At 50.0% G+C, this 20,395-nt stretch overlaps 1 protein-coding gene across 1 annotated transcript in view; it reads left to right on the plus strand.

Annotated features, from left to right (window-relative positions):
• col27a1b (collagen, type XXVII, alpha 1b) overlaps positions 1 to 20,395 on the plus strand; it is a 699,034-nt gene that overhangs the window by 625,915 nt on the left and 52,724 nt on the right. Inside the window, exons 48-53 of the mRNA XM_072487808.1 lie at positions 5,036 to 5,143; positions 7,586 to 7,639; positions 16,419 to 16,481; positions 17,694 to 17,747; positions 17,873 to 17,908; positions 18,616 to 18,633. Coding sequence (XP_072343909.1) covers positions 5,036 to 5,143; positions 7,586 to 7,639; positions 16,419 to 16,481; positions 17,694 to 17,747; positions 17,873 to 17,908; positions 18,616 to 18,633 — 333 coding nt within the window. The remainder of the gene's footprint in view (positions 1 to 5,035; positions 5,144 to 7,585; positions 7,640 to 16,418; positions 16,482 to 17,693; positions 17,748 to 17,872; positions 17,909 to 18,615; positions 18,634 to 20,395) is intronic.

Consider the following 20,395-nt stretch of genomic DNA (forward strand, 5'->3'; position numbering starts at 1 on the left):
GGGCTGAACAGTTTTAGTCTCCTGTCAGCATTTATACTTCACATTGTATCAACTGGCTCATTGCTTAACCACTCATTCAGGTCCCATTACAGTCAGATTAATAAAAGGGATGGTTTAATGAGGTTAGTGGAGGTTTTCGAGCAAAGACAATTGGAACCCCTTGCGAGTTAATAGTTAGCGTCCCTCCTGGATGCTGTTAATGTATCTGATCATCTTCAATTCGCACCTGTAAATCGCCCAGCCATATCTAAATCACACTTTCTCGCAGACAAAATTTAACTTAAAAAACAACTTCAAACTTTGGAATCAATTTACTGCATAATTCAGTCACCCTATCGCGATACCTCCCCGAACACACGAATACTTCAGCCTCTCAAATTTTGGGAAAATGTAACCTAAAAAGTCAGACACGTTCTCAACTAATCTGTACAAACAAATGACAGACATTTTACCTTAATTAATGTGTCTTAGTGAAAAAAATTGACGTATTTTTAAAAATAATTTTAGAGTACCCAATGTGTTTTTTCCAATTAAGGGGCAATTTAGCATCACCAATCCACCTAACCTGCACATCTTTGGGTTGTGGGGGCGAAACCCACGCAAACTCAGGGAGAATGTGCAAACTCCACACGGACAGTGACCCGGGGCCGGGATCGAACCTGGGACCTCGGCGCCGTGAGGCAGCAGGGCTAACCCACTGCACTACCGTGCCGCCCCTTAATTTATTTATACAAGACTTCTTCCACCAGTTTTCAACCGTTTCATGAAATTCTTTATCCTCACGCAAACCTGTCAAATAAAATCTGAAGGAACAGACGATAATTATCCTGACATCGCAAACTGGGAAAGAATTGTTCAAACATCTTTGTGAATTAGAGTCATTTTAACACAAAGGAGCCCATTACCCTGAGGAGAACAATTTAAGGAGGAAAGAATCCCAACAGCAGCTCTCCAGCCAACTTGCCCAGAATCAAGGCGCTAATTTAGGACCGAGATGCGGAGAGATTTCTTCACCCAGAGACTGGTCGGCCTGTGGAATTCCTCACCACAGAAAGTAGGTGAGGTTGAAACATGTATGTTTTTGAGGAGCAGTTGGATATAGCACTTGGGGCGAAGGGGGGGTTGAAGGATATGGAGGGAAGGCGGGATTAGGTTATTGAGTTAGACGATCAGCCATGAATGGAACCGGAGATTCGGCGGGGGCGGGAATCGCGCTGCGCCGATTGGCGGCCCCCCCCCCGGCGATTCTCCGGCCCGAATGGGCTGAAGTCCCGCTGCTGGTATGCCTGTCCAGCCGGCGTGGATTAAACCACCTCTCTTACATGCGGGACAAGGCGGCGCGGGCGGGCTCCGGGGTCCTGGGGAGGGGGCGCGGGGCAATCTGGCCCCGGGGGGTGCCCCCACGGTGGCCTGGCCCGCGATCGGGGCCCACCGATCCGCGGGCGGGCCTGTGCCGTGGGGGCACTCTTTTCCTCCTGCCTTCGCCACGGTCTCCACCATGGCGGAGGCGGAAGAGACCCCCACCACTGCGCATGTGCGGGGATGCCGTGAGCGGCCGCTCCCGCTCCCGCGCATGCGCCGCCGGGCAATGTCATTTCCGCGCCAGCTGACGGGGCACCAAAGGCCCTGGCGGGGCGGAAATCAGTCCGGCGCGGGCCTAGCCCCTCAAGGTTAGGGCTCGGCCCCCCAAGATGCGGAGGATTCCGTACCTTTGGGGTGGCGCGATGACGGACTGATTTGCGCCGTTTCTGGCGCCGGTCGGCGGACATCGCGCCGATTACGGAGAATTTCGCCCAATATATATTGAGTAGAATTCTAATCACTTCCTGCTGTGTATTTCAATGGAAACGACCCCAATATTATTCTGTTACCATAAACACCGCAGTGCATCTGATGTGGTCATTTCGCAACAAATGAAATAAAACCACTCATTTCTCCCCATCTGTTGAGCAAATTGTAAATTAATTATTTTAGTGGTATAGACTGATAACAAGACAAATTCCTGAGTCTCCGTGATTCACATTTTATTTTATCTTTATGCCACGTATCCTGTGGTCAAGTGATGGTTTTTTAATGAGGGTTTTTATGAGAGTTGCCAGGAATTGCTCACGGAGCTGCCTTAAGGACAGCAAATGTTCTAATCCTGAAGTTGGAGTTTAGGAAGAAAGATGATCAAAAGTTAAAACAGGCTGAAGATATCAGATATCTCTTTGCTTCTTTGGAGAGCTCAGCCTCGTAAGTGATGTTTCAAAAAAAATATTCGCGGGATGTGGGAGTCGCAGGCTGCGCCAGCATTTATTACCCATCCCTAATCGCCCTCGAAGGGGTAGTTAAGAGTCAACTTCATTGCTGTGGGTCTGGAGTCACATGTAGGCCAGACCGGGTAAGGACGGCAGATTTCCTCCCCTAAAGGATATTTGTGAACCAGGTGGGTTTTTGCGACAATCGACACTGGTTTCACGGTCAACATTAAATTTACTGAATTCAAATCTCAACATCTGCCCTGGTGGGATTCAGACCTTGGGTTACTGGACTACTACTGTCCATGATAAATTGCCCTTAGTGTCCAAAATTGCCCTTAGTGTTGGGTGGGATTACTGGGTTATGGGGATAGGGTGGAGGTGTTGACCTTGGGTAGGGTGCTCTTTCCAAGAGCCGGTGCAGACTCGATGGGCCGAATGGCCTCCTTCTGCACTGTAAATTCTATGATAATCTATGATAAATTGTATGAAATAGTATGGTGTCGAAGCATAAACAACTTATATTTATATAGCACCTTTAATGTAATGAAACTTCCCAAGGCACTTTCCAGAAACAGCCTAAAACAAAGTATAACCCTGAGACACATGGGACATACAGTGCAGAAGGAGGCCATTCGGCCCATCGAGTCTGCACCGACCCACTTAAGCCCGCACTTCCACCCTATCCCCGTAACCCCTCCTAACGCTTTGGTCACTAAGGGCAATTTATCATGGCCAATCCACCTAACATAAAGATATATTAGGGCCAGATGAACCACGTTAGCACTGCTGCCTCACAGTGCTGGGGACCCGGGTTTGATTCCAGCCTCGGGCGACTGTCTGCGCGGAGTCTGCACGTTCTCCCCGTGTCTGCGTGGGTATCCTCCGGGCGCTCCGGTTTCCTCCCACAGTCCAAAGACGTGCAGGTTAGGTGGATTGGCCGCGCTGAATTGCCCCTCAGTGTACAAAAAGGTCAGGGGGGATGGGGTGGGGGCCTGGGCCCTGGTCGGGTGCTCTTTCAGAGGGTCGGTGCAGACTTGATGGGCCGAACTGCCTCCCTGTGCACCATAGGGATTCTATGAAAAGCTTGGTCAAAGAGGTCGGTTTAATGGAGTGTCTTTAAGGCGGAAAGAGGTAGAGAGGGCGAGAGGTGGAGGGAATTTCAGAGTTCCAGGCCCAGGCAACTGAAGGCACAGGGATTGCGATTGGGGATGTACAAGAGGCCAGAATTAGAGGGACGCAGTTATCTCGGAAGGTTAAGGGGCCGGAGCTGATTACAGAGGTTAAAGAAGGGCCAAGGCCAATGACGGATTTGAAAATGAGGATGTGGATTTTGTTTTAAAGTCAGGTCGTTCCTTCAAACATTCACATTTGTGACAGAAGAGGAATTGGATACGCACTGTTGTCCATGAACAGTCCTGCAACAGTGGTTAGCACTGTTGCTTCACAGCGCCAGGGTCTGAGGTTCGATTCCCGGCTTGGGTCACTGTCTGTGCGGAGTCTGCACCTTCTCCCCGTGTCTGTGTGGGTTTCCTCCGGGTGCTCCGGTTTCTTCCCACAAGTCTCGAAAGACGTGCTTGTTAGGTGAATTGGACATTCTGAATTCTCCCTCTGTGTGCCCGAACAGGCGCCGGAATGTGGCGACGAGGGGATTTTCACAGTAACTTCATTGCAGTGTCAACGTAAGCCTACTTGTGACACTAATAAAGATTATTATTATTAATCACCCACATTGCTGTGGGCACGACCAGGTAAGGACGGCCAATTTCCATCCTAAAAAGACATTCTTTTTGCTTCGAAATAATGTCTGGAGAGTGAAAATTTTCCCTCTGTGTGCCCGAACAGGTGCCGGAGTGTGGCGACTAGGGGATTTTCACAGTAACTTCATTGCAGTGTTAATGTAAGGCTACTTGTGACAATAAAGATTATTGTCAAAAAAATATATATGGAGTGTCGCGATCAAAAAAAATCAGAAATTCATGCATTTATATAGCGCTTTTCCTCACCACCAGACATCTCCAAGCTCCTTACAGACAATCAAGTACTTTTGAAGTGTAGTCACTGTGTAATGTGGGAAACGCAGCAACCAAATTGCCCACAGCAAGTTTCCACAATTGCTAACCTGACAATGATAATCTATTGTTTGGAATAAAAATCTCTGCAGAAGTGTCACAAGGACTCGAAACGTTAACTTCCATTTCTCTCCACAGACGCTGCCAGACGAGCCGAATTCATCCAGCATTTACTGTTTTTATTTCAGATTTCCAGCATCTGCAGCATTTTGCTTTGACATTCATCTGTTCTTTGTGATGTTTATTAAGGAACAAATATTGACTAGGACCAGGACCCTGCTCTTTGTCAAAGAATAGTGCCGGGGAGAATCGGGGAGAATCACGCGCGCGCTGTGTCTGCGGCGCGGGTAGGAGGCCAGTGACAGAGACCCCTGCGGCAATTCTCCAAGTGTAACTGGCCGAGTTCCCGACGGCGAGGTTCTCTCATGGTTCCACCCGTCAGCAGCTCGGTGTGGCGGCTACGGACTCAGTCCGTGGCCACCCTGGTTGCGGGCGGGGGGGGTGGGGGGGGGGATCCTTCATCAGGGGTGCTTCCAGACAGCCAGGCTATCGCTTGGGGGCCGCTGATCCATGGGCGCATGCACGGACCCCCGACCGGAAGTGCGGGGCAAGTGCCCGACCCTGTAACGAATCATGGTGGTTCATTGTTAAGGAGTCGATCCTGTGGAGTCTGTACCCAACTTCAGTAAATCTGTGTTTCTTCCCCCATTGTCATTGCCGCAGGGGGAGAGAGGTTTGCGGGGCCAGGCAGGACCTCCAGGAATCAAAGGAATCGAAGGCGGGTCAGGCTTACCCGGGAAGAGAGGCGACCCAGGATCCAAAGGCCAGCCGGTGAGCGACGCGATATTTCCCCCAGCGTGTTCCAGTGAGATGATTTCAGCTGCTTCCGGCAGCCATGTTCAGCTGAGTATTATGGGAAATGTCATCACCGAGTTGACAGTGGATTTGTGATCAGCGTGGGAACGAATCAGACCATGAGAAACAGGAGCTGGATCTTCTCAGGTGGCCTATACAGTCTGTTGAGCCTGCTCCACCATTCAATACAATCTTTGGCCTCGGTCCCATATTCCCCCCACGCTCCCCCTGTCCCTGCGTTTCCTGAGATACCAAAAATCTGTCTACCCCATCCTTAAATATGTCCAAGGGTGGTGGATCCACAGCCTCCTTGGGCAGAGAGTTCCAAAAATTCACAATGTTTACAGTGAAGAAATTTCTCCCCACCTCAGTCCAAAATGATTGTCCTGAGACCGTGACCCTGTGTTCTAGATTCCCCAGCCAGGGGGAAAACAGTCGCTCCATGTCTGCCTTGTCAACCCCCCCTTCAGAATCTTGTACGTTTCAACATGAGCGCCTCCCGCTCTTTAAAACACCAGAGAATTAAGGCCCCGGTTAGTCAGCCTGGTCATCATCGGGCAACCCCTGTCGACCCAGGGGCTGCTCTAGCGAACGTTAGCTGCACCGCCTCCAGTTCAAGTACTCATCCATGGACCCTCTGCCCGATGGCAGGTTCCTGGCTCACTATCTGCTGATAGATACATCAGCCCAAGCTGTTTCCTTGGTGGGGGTTTGCCATTGTCTCCCACACTCGAGGGGTGGGGGTGGGGGGGGGGGGGGGGGGTGGGGGGCAGAGCGAGGAGGCACAGCCCAAGACTACCTCAGCTGGAACAGGAATCAAACCCGCGTCATTGGCATTATTTTGAACCACATATTCCCCAACTAGCCAACTGAGCTAACCAGCTAACCTAATTCAAGTATATTCTTCCTTAAATACGGAACCAGAACTGAACACAGGAGGATTCCAGGCGTGGCCTCACCAAAGCCCTGTAAAATTATATCACGGCTTCTTTATTCATTTGCTCCAATCCCCTCGCAATATGCAGTTTGCCTTGCTAATTGCCTGCTGCATCTGCATACTAACCTTCTGTGTGCCTTGTACGAGTTGACCAATCCTTCTAAACATAGACATTTATAGATCTGATGCCATTTGAAAAAATATGCTGCCTTTCTCTTCTTACTACTGTCTGTGAACAATCTAACACTCCCCACATTATATTCCACCTGGCACCTTGTGGCCCACTCACTTAACCTGTCCATGACCCTTCGCAGCCTCTTTGTGTCCCCCTCACAGCTCGCATTCCCAACTAGGTCGGTGATGTAAGGTCATTGACAGAAGCAACGGGGACGAGAGGAGGAGCTTTCTCATGCAGGGGAGCAGTTCAGATCTGAGAGAGTGTGTGTGTGTAGGGGGGGGGGGGCACGTTTGATCGAGGCTTTCAATTGGGAATTCTGGATTATTCTCTGGAAAGGAAGAATGTGAAGAGTTCCACAGGAATTAAGGGCTGGAGTAGGCCATTGCAGAGAAAAGCCCTTCCCCACCCACCTCTTCCCAGTGTCTGCTCTCGGGAGATACACAGTTACATCCAGTTACACAGGGTACAATCCAGGAACAGACCAGATCGCCCAACTGGTCTGTCTCGCTGTTTTTGCTTTTTCTTCATAGGATGATAGGATGTGATTACGGCAGAAACAGCATTTAATGTTTGTCCTTAATTGCCCTTCAGAACATGGAGGGGAGCTGCCTTCTTGAACCGCTGCTATCCATGTGCTGTGGGTACACTCACTGTGCTGTTCCAGGAATTTGACTCAGTGACAGTGAAGGAACGGCCGATATATTTCCAGGTCAGGGTGGGGAGGGACTTGGAGGGGACCTTCCAGGTGGTGGGGTTCCCATGTTCCTGCTGTCCAAGCACTTCTACGTATAAGAGGTTGTGGGTTTGGAAGGTGCTGTTGAAGGAACCTTGGCGAGTTGCTACAGTGCATCTTGTAGAGGGTACACACGGCTGCAAATGTGCGTCAGTGGTGGAGGGAGTGAATGTTGAAGTTGGTGGGCAGGGTGTCAATCAAGTAAACTGCTTTGTTCCTGGATGGTGTGGAGATTCTTGAGTGTTGTTGGAGCTGCACTCATCCAGGCAAGTGGAGAGTATTCCATCACACTCCTGACCTGTGCCTTGGAGATGGTGGACAGACTTTGGGGAGTCGGAGGGTGAGTTAATCACTGCAAAATTCCCAGCTCCACTTGAGCCATCTCCTGCCCGACTTCACCTTCACAAATATCTCTACCCTGCTGCTACCAGCTGTGCCGCAGTGGCCCAAGTTGGCAGGGAAACATACTGAGCACCTAGCGCAAATCACGGCTAAATCCCCGTGCGTCATTAGGCTGAGATTGTTACATTCCCTTCATCGCTGACCAAAGTTTTCTTCTTGTTTTTTTAGGGGGATCCTGGAGAATCTGGATTCCCTGGGCTGATGGGAGTGTTTGGACCAAAGGTAATGTATCTCAGAATGTTTAGTGAGCATTGCAATCGTCCTCTATTTGCTGTCGCTTTCTGGGGCGCCTCCTTGCCCTGCGATTACACTGCAACCAGAGAGGCTGAGCATTCAGGGCCAAGACAGCAGGGACTCAGTAGTTTACTGATATTCTCAAACTGATTTTGCAGCTGTCTTTTGCGGCCACGGTGTGTGCAATGAATTGTGCATTTTAATTTCAGGAGGTTGACTAATGAGGAAGCGCATTCTCCATTTACAGCGGATAGCCTGGGCGTTTTATGGTAGCAGATTCAATACTAACTTTCAAAAGGGAATTGGATAAATACTTGGAAAGGAAAGATTTGCAAGCTATGCGGAAAGAGCAGGAGATTGGGTCTAGACAGATACATGAATGGGCAGGGAGCAGAGGAATACAGGAGCGAAATGCTCCGGAAACGGCGCGATGTCCGCCGACTGGCGCCCAAAACGGCGCAAATCAGTCCGGCATCGCGCCACCCCAAAGGTGCGGAATCCTCCGCATCTTGGGGGGCCGAGCCCTAACCTTGAGGGGCTAGGCCCGCGCCGGACTGATTTCCGCCCCGCCAGCAGGCGGGAAAGGCCTTTGGTGCCCCGTCAGCTGGCGCGGAAATGACTTTGCCGGGCGGCGCATGCGCGGGAGCGTCAGCGGCCGCTCACGGCATCCCCGCGCATGCGCAGTGGAGGGGGTCTCTTCCGCCTCCGCCATGGTGGAGACCATGGCGAAGGCGGAAGGAAAAGAGTGCCCCCACGGCACAGGCCCACCTGCTGATCGGTGGGCCCCGATCGCGGGCCAGGCCACCGCGGGGGCACCCCCCGGGGCCAGATCGCCCCGCGCCACCCCCCCCCCCCAGGACCCCGGAGCCCGCCCGCGCCGCCTTGTCCCGCTGGTAAGAGAGGTGGTTTAATCCACGCCGGCGGGACAGGCATTCCAGCAGCGGGACTTAAGCCCATCCGGGCCGGAGAATCGCCGGGGGGGGGGGGGGGGCCGCCAATCGGCGCGGCGCGATTCCCGCCCCCGCCGAATCGCCGGTGCCAGAGAATTCGGCAACCGGCAGGGGCGGGATTCACGCCAGCTCCCGGCGATTCTCCGACCCGGCGGGGGGTCGGAGAATCTCGCCCCAGATCCTTAGAAAATAGGCGACAGTTTTAGATAGAGGATCTGGATCGGCGCAGGGTTGGAGGGCCGAAGGGCCTGTTCCTGTGCTGTAATTTTTCTTTGTTCTTTGTTCTAATTGGATAGCTCTTTTAATGGGCCCACACATACGTGATGGGCTGAATGGCCTCCTTCTGTGTTGTGAGTTTCTCAGAGAGTTGGAATTGACTGGAAAATATAATGTTCCCGATCTCAATTAAACCTTTTTCTCGATCGATTTTATGAACATTATCAATCAGTCCCTAATGTGCAAGGCCAACACCGGGCAGGCCCATTATTCCCACTCTGGATCTGGGCACCCATTCAAATGGGTGAATGTGAGTCCATGGCTCTGCTAACATAACATACAATCAGCCACTAGACTCACACGGTTGATAATAATTAGAAGTAGGCTTACTTTAACACTGCAATGAAGTTACTGTGAAAATCCCCTCGTCGCCACACTCCGGCACCTGTTCGGGAACACGGAGGGAGAATTCAGAATGTCCAATTCACCGAACAAGCACGTCTTTCGGGACTTGTGGGAGGAAACCGGAGCACCCGGAGGAAACCCACGCAGACACGGGGAGAACGTGCAGACTCCGCACAGACAGTGACCCAAGCCGGGAATCAAACCTGGGACCCTGGCGCTGTGAAGCAGCAGTGCTAACCACTGTGCTACCATGTTGTGAACAGACCATTTAATGTGATTCAACAAATTTAATCCCATTTCCCACTCAATCTCCAACCCGACTAATATTCCTTCTCTTTTAACCATTCACTTTCAAAAGCAAAAATCAATTCCTGCCGCCAAAAATTGCAAATTCGGCCCAATCTCCGTGTTAATAATTTTGTCCTCTCCCCTCTTTGATTCATCCAGTGTTTTTCTAAATTTGTGTTCTCTTAAAAATAACACTGTATCCATTATCCGTCAGCTTTCCATCAGATCACCCATTCTTTTCCAGCTCCAGTTTCCAGCCGTTTAGAGTCGTTTTCCATTTTTAATCATCCCTGGTGGTAAGCGAGTGACTCTACCCCGCAGCGCTGTGATAGCTCACTGCAACGATAACCGCAATTACAGCTGCAACCTAACTAAGCCTTGGTCCTGCTGAATATCCCACGACGGGGCCCATCGTAACGGGACAGGGAAATCCCGGCCTCAGACAAGTTTACCGTCACTTCCTTCCTCCTGCGTCCCACATCGAGAAGCCTCTTCCCTTTTACATAATGCCCTTTCCGCCTCGTGGCCCCACCTCTCAATGTCTGTGTAGCTGTAACGCAAAGTCCCTCTGTTTCACTTGGAGTAAAGTTCTACTTACCGCTAAGATACTTCACCTCCTTTTCTACACTCGATGCAATAACATTTGCCCAAATTTTTCTTTAGAAGAGAGATGTGCGGATAGAAAGTGCTTGTCACAGGCGCAGGGTGTCCCATAGCTGTTTGCAACCAATGAAGAGCTTTTTGAAGTCTAGTCGCTGTCACAATGTAGGAAGCACGGCAGCCAATTTGCGCACAGCAAGATCTCACACACAACAATGTGGTAATTGCCAGGAAATCTGTCTTTGTGGTGCAGATTGAGGGATAAACATTGCCCAGTAGGGTAGGGATAACTCTCCTGCTCTTCTTTGAAGTAATGTCATAGGGGGTGGGGTTTTCCAGCTCGTCGTTGACCAATGATGTCCGCGCCACTTTGCGTGGCTCACCCACCCCGCCGATAGGTAACCCGCCACTGGGGGCCGCCTCCGGCAGGACCGGAAGATCCTGCTGGCGGAAAGGGCCGGAAAATCCCATCCAACGAAGAGGGCAGACAGGGCACCTTATCCAAAAGGCAGCGCTCCCTCAGTACTTTTTTAAAAAATGTATTTTGTGACAAACATGTATCAAAACAGGTTACAGCGAACAAACACCCCGGGAAACATACTTCCCAACAATCAACTATGCAGTCCGTACAGAGTTTTCCTCTTTTTCACCCCCTCCCCTGCGACGAACAGCCCCTCAAACACAGTCACAAACATCCCCCACCTTTCCTCAAACCCCTTGAGAAGCCCCTTAACTCAAACTTTATCTTCTCTAATCGTTCAGGTTACCCAACCAAGCCGCTACCCCCGGTGGCGATGCCGACCGCCACACCAGCAACATTCGCCACCGTCCAATCAGAGAGAGGCGACGGCTACAACATCGGCCTTCCTCCTCTCCATGAGCTCCGGCTTCTCTGAGACCCCAAATATCGCCACCCAAGGGTCCGGGTCCACCTCCTCCTCCACTATCCCGGCTAAGACCGCAAACACTCCCGCCCAGAATCTTTCCAATTTTTCCCAACCCCAAAACATGTGCGCGTGATTCGCTGGCCCCCGCCCACACCTCTCACACTCATCTGCTACCCCCTGAAGAAACCCACTCATTCTCGCCCGAGTCATATGCACCCTGTGCACCACCTTAAACTGTATCAGGCTCATCCTTGCACAGGAGGAGGTCCCGTTTACCCTTCGCAGTGCCTCACTCCATACTCCCCAATTGATCTCCATTCCCAACTCCAATTCCCATTTCTCCTTGATCTTCACTACCTGCTCGCCTCCCTGCTCCTCCAGCCACTTGTATATATCCCCAATTCTTCCCTCCCCTTCCACATCCGGGAGCAGCAGTCGCTCCAGCAGGGTGTATCCCGGCAACCCCTTCCAGACCTTTTGCGCAAAGTCCCTAACAGATACCTGAACTCACTCCCGCTCGGCAGCTCTACCCTCTCCCTTAGCTCCTCCAGACTGGCGAGCCCTTCCTCCAAATACAGATCCCTCACCTTGACCAGCCACACTTCCCTCCACCCCCTGGATCCACTATCAATTCCCCCCAGCTAGCGCTCCCTCAGTACTGCACTGTGTGTATCAGCCTTAACTTGTGTGCTCAAGTTCTGAAGAGGGACTTGACCCCAGAACCTCGTGACTGAGAGACACGGTTACTCCCGAGGGAGCCACAGCTGGTCCACACGTACTGCTTGCGGCTTCCTACACTTCACGCTCTGTTCCAGTTCCAGGGCGGCACGGTAGCACAGTGGTTAGCACAGCGCCAGGGTAAATTCCCGGCTTGGGTCACTGTCCGTGCGGAGTCTGCACGTTCTCCCCGTGTCTGCGTGGGTTTCCTCCGGGTGCTCCGGTTTCCTCCCACAAGTCCCGAAAGACGTGCTTGTTAGGTGAATCTGACATTCTGAATTCTCCCTTTGTGTACCCGAACAGGAATGTGGTGACTAGGGGCTTTTCACAGTAACTTCATTGCAGCGTTAATGTCAGCCTACTTGTGACAATAAAGATTATTAAAATTAAAGTTAGCTGCATGACCCCGCACGCAGGCAGCATCAAGGTAACACTGCCCCCGCTTCACGGTCACATAGTCCACCAGTGCTTGTGTGGACAGTTCATAAGCCAGAGAATATTGGGCAAAAATAATTAACTGGGGGAAACTGTAGACTGATGCAGCTGGAGGACACTGCCTTTCAAATTTGGGAAGCAATGTGATTTATTGGAGAGCTCGCTCACTTTATGAACTGCAAAAAGTTAATGTTTTATAAGTCATGCAAACATTTACAGTCAGTAGCTCAATGAGACAGTGTTGCAGTCTCGCGTCTCCCTCTGCTATAGCCATTTGTGGCCAGTAGCTGTCCAGAGGTGACCATATGCTTTTAATTACATTCCCTGAATGAAGACACCGATTCCTGGGCACACACAAAGCTTCTTTCATTTGAAAGGATCTCTCTTTAAAATTCTATGCACTCCATAAAGCTGCCGCACAGTTGGGAAAACCGTTCCTGAAAAGGTCACTCAAAGTTTTGTTTAAATTGCTTTTGTATCAAAGCTTGAATAACTTATCGAAAGGAGTTAAAATGGAAATGAGCTCTATTGCCCTCTCGCAAAGGATAATGGTGAGTTTAGGAAAACAGGCATGTTTGAAGAGTGGTGGAGCCTGATCAGTTAGGTGTGTGGTATCAAGCACAAGAACCCTCCTTGCCCTCTCCACGATCCTCCACCTTCTTCGTATCTCCAAGAGCCTACCCTTTGTGATCATCAACTTACCCATGCCTCCAAGACTCCTCAATTTCTTGTCTTCCAAATTGCAGCATCTTCTCCATGGCTTCGAGACCCTCTCATGCGTGGCTCTGACACGCCCTCTCTCTCACTCTGTCCTTGCATGGCTACTTCTCAAAGCCTATTGCTCCATATCATTGAAACCTCCCAATTGCTTTCAACCCCTTAAAAGTTCTCCTGAATGCGTAATCCAAAGACCCCTCACCGAATGCTCTGGGGACACGGGGTCAAATCCTGCCACGGCAACTGGTGGAATTTCAAATTCAAACAAATAAAGTCAGGATTTGACAACTACCATCGATTGTCGCGAGAACCATTCCGGTTCACTAATGGGAAGGAATCTGCCCTTCCTTACCCTGCCTGACCTACATGTGTTTGCTGGGTTTGTAATTGTGGCTCGGGAAAGAAAAATTTGTAATTGTGTAAAGATTAGGCTCCAGTTGTATCCTTCTCAGCAATCTGCAACGCATCAGATTTGAGAATGCCGTGAAGGGGAGGCGGGGGCATAGTGAAAAAAAACAAGAAAATCGCTTATTGTCACAAGTAGGCTTCAAATGAAGTTACTGTGAAAAGCCCCTAGTCGCCACATTCCGGCGCCTGTTCGGGGAGGCCGTTACGGGAATTGAACCGTGCTGCTGGCCTGCCTTGGTCTGCTTTAAAAGCCAGCGATTTAGCCCTGTGCTAAACCAGCTCCTATTGTCGCTAGACCAGTGAACCAGAAACCCAGGGTAATGTTCTGGGGGCCCAGGTACAAATCCCGCCACTGCAAATGGTGAAATTTGAATTCGATAAAAATCTGGAATGAATCTAATGATGACCATGAAACCATTTGCCGATTGTCATTAAAACCCATCTGGTTCACTAAGGAAATCTGTCGTCCTTACCCGGTCTGGCCTACATGTGACTCTAGAGCCATAGAAATGTGGTTGGCTCTTAACTGTCCCCTCAAGGGCAATTAGGGATGGGCAATAAACGCTGGCCCATGAACGAATAAAAATAAAAGTGATTGGGAGCTCCACATTGGAGATTTCACCTGGACAAGAAAAGGGTATTTGCAGAAAGCAAATGATCAGATCGATCTGGGACAGGTCAAGTCACTTGTGTTGTACAATTCAACAACATTTTTGTGCAATCGAGGGTTTCACCGTCATGTTGGAGGAGTCATTGGGTAGCGCACGTCCCACTGACCCAGAAAACGCAGGTTTCGAGCCCCCCTCCAGGACAAGGTGGTCATGGGAGGAGCACTCGTTTGGCAGTGAAGATTGACAATCAGCCTGCGATTCTTTCCTTGCGACTTTCCAAAAGAAAAAGGGTGTGCGCAAATACACGACCTCAAGCGTGCGGCAGTGATTATTTAAGCTAATTGTGTTACAGACCTCTCCAAAGTGCAGCATTCCAAGCTTAGCCATGCACGCAAAAGACTTGAACAGGATAATGCGATGTCTCCAGGTGTATTTTCCATGAGCTGTTTCGAATCTCACAGGATTCGGTGAACTCGAGCGAGTTTGCTATAAGCCACTGGCAGCTCGTCGCTGACAAGCTTGTTTGATTTTAACGCTTTTTTTAATGAATGATTAAGTAAGACAGTGCAGATTTAATTCAACATTTCACCATCAACCTTGGTGAATTTGTCGAAAGAAATGATTCCTTTACAATGGTGCCATCGCAATCTGGAAAACCCTCTGATTTTGCCCGTGGCCAGCGTTAGGCGTGCAGGGGTAATTTTGAATCATTGTTCGTAAACTCGTTGATATGTATCGACAAATGGACATTTGTTGAGACCCATATAAGCAGATTAAATCTGATTTAAACTGGTTGAGAGTGTAATCAACATTGACATCTTCCTGGAAACAGCCTCATTGTGTCCACATTATGTTCATGTCCATGGAGCCACATTGAAATGTTTAATTTTCATGTATTCAGTTTTAAGCAAATATTTAAATACTTTGTGTGTCGCCCTTGGGCAGATTGGAGTTATTTGTCTCACTATTGCGGCTATTAGGCTATTTCCAAGACTAACATTAGGCATTACCCATGGTGATGACAATCACACATAAACCGATGTTGCCATCGACACTCAATAAAAATATAACTGTACTCACAGCGAACTAAAATCATTTATTTAGTTTGCAGCGAGGAGGTAATTAATGTGGGTTCTGTTCTAGGAAACTATTTCCCCTAACATTGAATGATTGAATCCCTACAGTGCAGAAGGAGGCCATTCGGCCTATCGAGTCTATACCAACTCTCTGAGACCCACTCCCCCGCCCCATCACCGTAAGCCCATCTAACCTACACATCTTTGGATACTAAGGGGCATTTTAATACGGCCAATCCACCTGACCTGATTTGATTTGATTTATTTATTGTCATATGTACCGAAGTACAGTGCAAAGTATTTTTCTGCGGCCGAGGAATGTACACAGTACGTACCTAGTAGACACAAGAATAATCAACAGGGAACATTGACAAATGGTACATCGACAAAACAGTGAGTGGTTACAATGCGGAACAAGGGCCCAAACAAAGCAAATACATGAGCAAGTGCAGCATAGGGCGTTGTGAATAGTGTTCTTACAGGGAAGAGATCAGTCTGAGGGGGAGTCGTTGAGGAGTCTTGTAGCTGTGGGGGAGAAGCTGTTCCTATGTCTGGATGTGCGGGTCTTCAGACTTCTGTACCGTCTGCCTAATGGAAGGGTCTGGAAGAAGGCAATGCCTGGATGGGAGGGGTCTCTGATAATGCTGTCTGCCTTCCTGAGGCAGCGAGAGGTGTATACAGAATCAACGTGGGGGCGGCAAGCTTGTGTGATGCGCTGGGCTGAGTTCACCACAGTCGGCAGTTTCTTGCGATCTTGGACTGAGCAGTTGCCATACCAGGCTGTGATGCAGCTGGATAGGATGCTCTCTATCGCACATCCATAGAAGTTTGTAAGAATCGATGCACATCTTTGGACTGTGGGGGGAAACTGGAGCACCCGGAGGAAACCCACGCAGACACAGGGAGAACGTGCAGACTCCGCACAGACAGTGACCCAAGCCCGGAATTGCACTTGGGACCCTGGAGCTGTGAAGCAACAGTGCTAACCACTGTGCTACCATGCTCTGAAGCACCTTGGGATATGTTACTATGTGAAAGGTGCTACATAAATGCAAGTTATTGTTATTGCAATTGTATAAACTACCGCCACATTCAAACAGTCAGCAACGCTCGAACTTAAACACTCAATCTTCTGAGTAGCAACAATCCTGAGTAGTTATAGTTCCTTGTGATGATTCCTCCGAGCTCCGTGCTGGACTCTCCAGAGCCTTTTGAGAGGGCAGCAATTAGTAACATCTGAGACTTAATGCTTGCCAGCTCGTTACCTTTTGCCTATTCGAATTAGCGGCTGGAAATCCTGGCCAAGGGGACTGGAGGAATGAAAAGGCCCAGTCAAAGGCACAATGACTGTTAATTATTTTCTCCATTGAGATTGTGTGTATCTTGCCAGCATTGGTCGCGCGATCGATCTTTACAGATTGCAGAACATCCTCTGTTTTCTCCTCCTTTTCTTTTAGGGTCACCCCGGTGATGTTGGCTTTACTGGGATCCAGGGTCCCAAAGGACCACCAGGATTAATGGTAAGCAATCATTTACTGCGGGGAATTTACAAAACATAATTTTTACTTTAATTGCTTTACATAATCTGAACATATGTATAAAGGAAGTGATGGGTTGTTTGAATCGCTTATTCACTTTGGATCTTGTCACTAATTGCAATGCAATGAAGCTCCAACTTTGGACCTGTGCCTGCAATTTTCCCCAGACTACTCCGCTTAACAAATAAGCAAAACCGGATCCTTTAAACGAGCAATAAAAAGGTATTACTGCGCAAAGCGTATGCCTTTAATTGAGCAACACGTGGTCATTTCCATGAGCAATGCAGCATTGTTTGATAAACAATGCGTCAAACTATTCACTGAAATGATAAGAAATTTAAAATTCTACAAGCAAATTTCCGACAAGTATCACTTTGTCAAATGGAGTCAGTGTAAAGCTGTGAGTCACTCGAAGGCAATGATACACCTGTCCAGCATCCCTCTTCCCATAGAATCCCTGCAGTGCAGAAGGAGGCCATTCGGTCCATCGGGTCTGTGCCGATCCTCTGAAAGAGCGCCCGACCTAGCCTCGCTCCCCCGCCCTTTTCCCGTAACCCCATTACCCCACCTAACCTGCACATCTTTGGACTGGGGGAGGAAACTGGAGCACCCGGAGGAAACCCACGCAGACACGGGAAAGACTTGCAGACAGTCGCCCGAGGGCGGAATTGAACTCGGGTCCCTGCCGCTGTGAGGCAGCAGTGCTAACCACTGTGTATCATTGTGAACTATCGGAAGATAATGTACAATCACTGCATTCGAAATTTGAGTGCAAAAGCAGGGATGAGATTTGGCAAATTCAGTGACTCTTTATAACGTTGGGTTCAGTGGCTGCTGGGGCAGGCCTTTTGGCTTCGCCCTTCCAGCTTTCCAGGCCTTTGCAAATCTGGCAAGCTGGGGTCTCACCAAAACCCAGTGTAAAAACAGCTTTACCCGTAACTCGGCAATGTGATGTTCGAAAGCTGTGCGGTCTCTGAGAATGTTAGGGGCTGGTTTAGCACACTGGGCTAAATAGCTGGCTTTTAAAGCAGACCAAGGCAGGCCAGCAGCACGGTGCAATTCCCGTACCAGCCTCCCCGAACAGGCGCCGGAATGTGGCGACTAGGGGCTTTCCACAGTAACTTCATTTGAAGCCTACTCGTGAGAATAAGCGAGTTTCATTTTTCATTTCAATAAACATTATTTCTGATACAGGGCAAAGAAGGAATTATGGGTCCATTTGGCATGACGGGTCCCACTGGGCATCCTGTGAGTAATCTACATTTTGCCGTTATCAGGTTGAAAGAGACAAATGTCAAAAGTAATTGCTGTTATTTACAATTTCGGAATATCCTAATTTAAGCACAAATCCCATGATTCTTTGTTTTCTACAGGGTCCGAAAGGGTTCAAAGGAAGTCAAGGTGACACGGTAAGGTCGACTGATGTGAAAGAGTTAAATGTCCAACTCTCCGCTTTGTGAATGAATTATTTTATCGACCAGACCTGGATTCACTTTCGCTTTTGGGCCTTGGGGAGTTTCTTACCAGTAAACAAAGGGCGGGATTCTTCGGCCAGGCCAGCTGCCCAGAAATCAGGGTGCCGTTTTGAAAGGATGCACCGGTCTCAAAGCGAGCGTGAGGGTCCGGCGCACGTTCTCCCCGTGCGTGCGCGGGTTTCCTCCGGGTGCTCCGGTTTCCTCCCACAGTCCAAAGATGTGCAAAGATTGGCCATGATCAATTGTCCTTTCGTGTCCAGGGATGTGCAGGTTAGATGGGGTAACGGGGATATGGGAGGGGTGAACGGGGGAATGGACATGGGCAGTGTGCTCTTTCGATGGGTCGGTGCAGCCTCTATGGGCAGAATGGCCTCCTTCTGCACTGTAGGGATTCTACACCACCCGGTAGATCCCTCCCGGGTTCCTTCTCTACTTGGTGCCTTACTGCCCGACCTTCTATACAACGGTCGATAGAGTTCTGCCACCGCTCAGCGGGGGGAGTCGGTACTCCACAAGGGCCACGGGAAAGATAATCGGGATATTACTGTTACTAATTAAACATTTCTGAAAATCTGAATGGAACTGTCTTTTCTAATCATTACACATTTTGTTTCCTTCCTTTTCCCATGATTGGATGTCAGGGGCCACAAGGACCAACGGTGAGGCTTCCCTTTAATTTCACTCATCAAACTAAAGCAAACATTGACTCAGGTCACTATTTTGCGAGGTGCGGCCAATGTGGTCCTAGCTGGGGACAGAAAATAGGAGCCAATGATTTACTGTTCATGTGTTTCTCTGCATCCCATTTCCAGCTCCCTTGACCCTAGTCACACTAACTTGCTCAACACCCAGCATCTCATAGAATTCATAGAATTTACAGTGCAGAAGGAGGCCATTCGGCCCATCGAGTCTGCACCGTCTCTTGGAAAGAGCACCCTACCCAAGCGCACACCTGCACCCTATCCCCGTAACCCAGTAACCCCACCCAACACTAAGGGCAATTTTGGACACTAAGGGCAATTTATCATGGCCAATCCACCTAACCTGCGCATCTTTTGGGACTTGTGGGAGGAAACCGGAGCACCCGGAGGAAACCCACGCACACACGGGGAGAACGTGCAGACTCCGCACAGACAGTGACCCAAGCCGGGAATCGAACCTGGGACCCTGGAGCTGTGAAGCAATTGTGCTATCCACAATGCTACCATGCTGCCCCAGGAGTCTCCTCCAGGCTCCCACGTCACTGGTGCTGTTAACGGTTGCCTTTCCTCAGTTACTGTCCCCCTGTCCTTCTATTCGGCCTCATCACTCACTCCTCAAAAAATAATCAACTCCTGACCCTTTCACCCTCGCAAACGGCTGTCCCAACACCCCATGCCCCTGCAAACGCCTCGAACATGCCCTCAGCCCCCAAATGTGTGTCCATCTTTCCCGAAGCTCCATGTTTGAATCCCTCCAATCAGGCTTTTGGGCCTGAAATGGTTCATCAAAGTCACAAATGACATCCCGTGGTGTGACCGTGTCGAAGGTTAAACTCTCCCTCCTCGGCCTGCTCTCTTCTTTAATTTTCCCAATTAAGGGGCAATTTAGCGTGGCCAATCCACCTAACCTGCACATCTTTGGGTTGTGGGGGTGAGACCCTCGCAGACACGGGGAGAATGTGCAAACTCCACACGGACAGTGACCCGGGCTGGGATTGAACCTGGGACCTCAGCGCCGTGAGGCAGCAGTGCTAACCACTGCGCCACCGTGCCGTCCCTCTCCTCTTCCTCCAGCCTTTGACACAGTTTGACCCCATCAGCCTCCTGCAACACCTCTCCATTGTCGGCCAGCTGGGTGGGACAGCTCTCACCTGGATCCATCCTTATCTATCTAACCGTAGCCAGAGTCCCAATTGCGACAGCTTCTCTATCTTCTCCTGGATCATTGTCCCCCCTCCTCCAAGGACCTGCCGTTGCCCCCCCACCCCCCTCCTATTTCTCATCCATGTGATGTCCTTCGATAACATCATTCAAAAACACAGGCCAAAATTTTCCAGCCGTTCCCGCCTAGCGGGATCTTCCAGTCCCAACGGCGGCGGAGTTTGCGGACAATGGGAAAACACGTTGACAGCGGAGGGTCTGGAAAATCCCGCCATCGGCCGTGGCCACAAAACACGCCGCTGGGAAGGCCGCGGAAATTCACGCCAAGTGCGTCAATTTTCACACAAAGGAAGGTGACGCCCGGCTCCACCTCACCACCACCTCTCTCGACTCCCCCACTGTTGCAGCACCCTCATCCAGCACTGGGTGCACACACATCTTCTCCGGTGTTGGGAAAATTGATACCAAGGAGCATCTAGAGAACCTAGAGAGTTGCGGAGCTGGAGGAGATTGCAGAGATATTACAAGGAACTAATGGGAGCTGAGGATACACAGACCG

This window comes from Scyliorhinus torazame, chromosome 22 (assembly GCF_047496885.1).
Source record: "Scyliorhinus torazame isolate Kashiwa2021f chromosome 22, sScyTor2.1, whole genome shotgun sequence".
Lineage (NCBI taxonomy): Eukaryota > Metazoa > Chordata > Chondrichthyes > Carcharhiniformes > Scyliorhinidae > Scyliorhinus > Scyliorhinus torazame.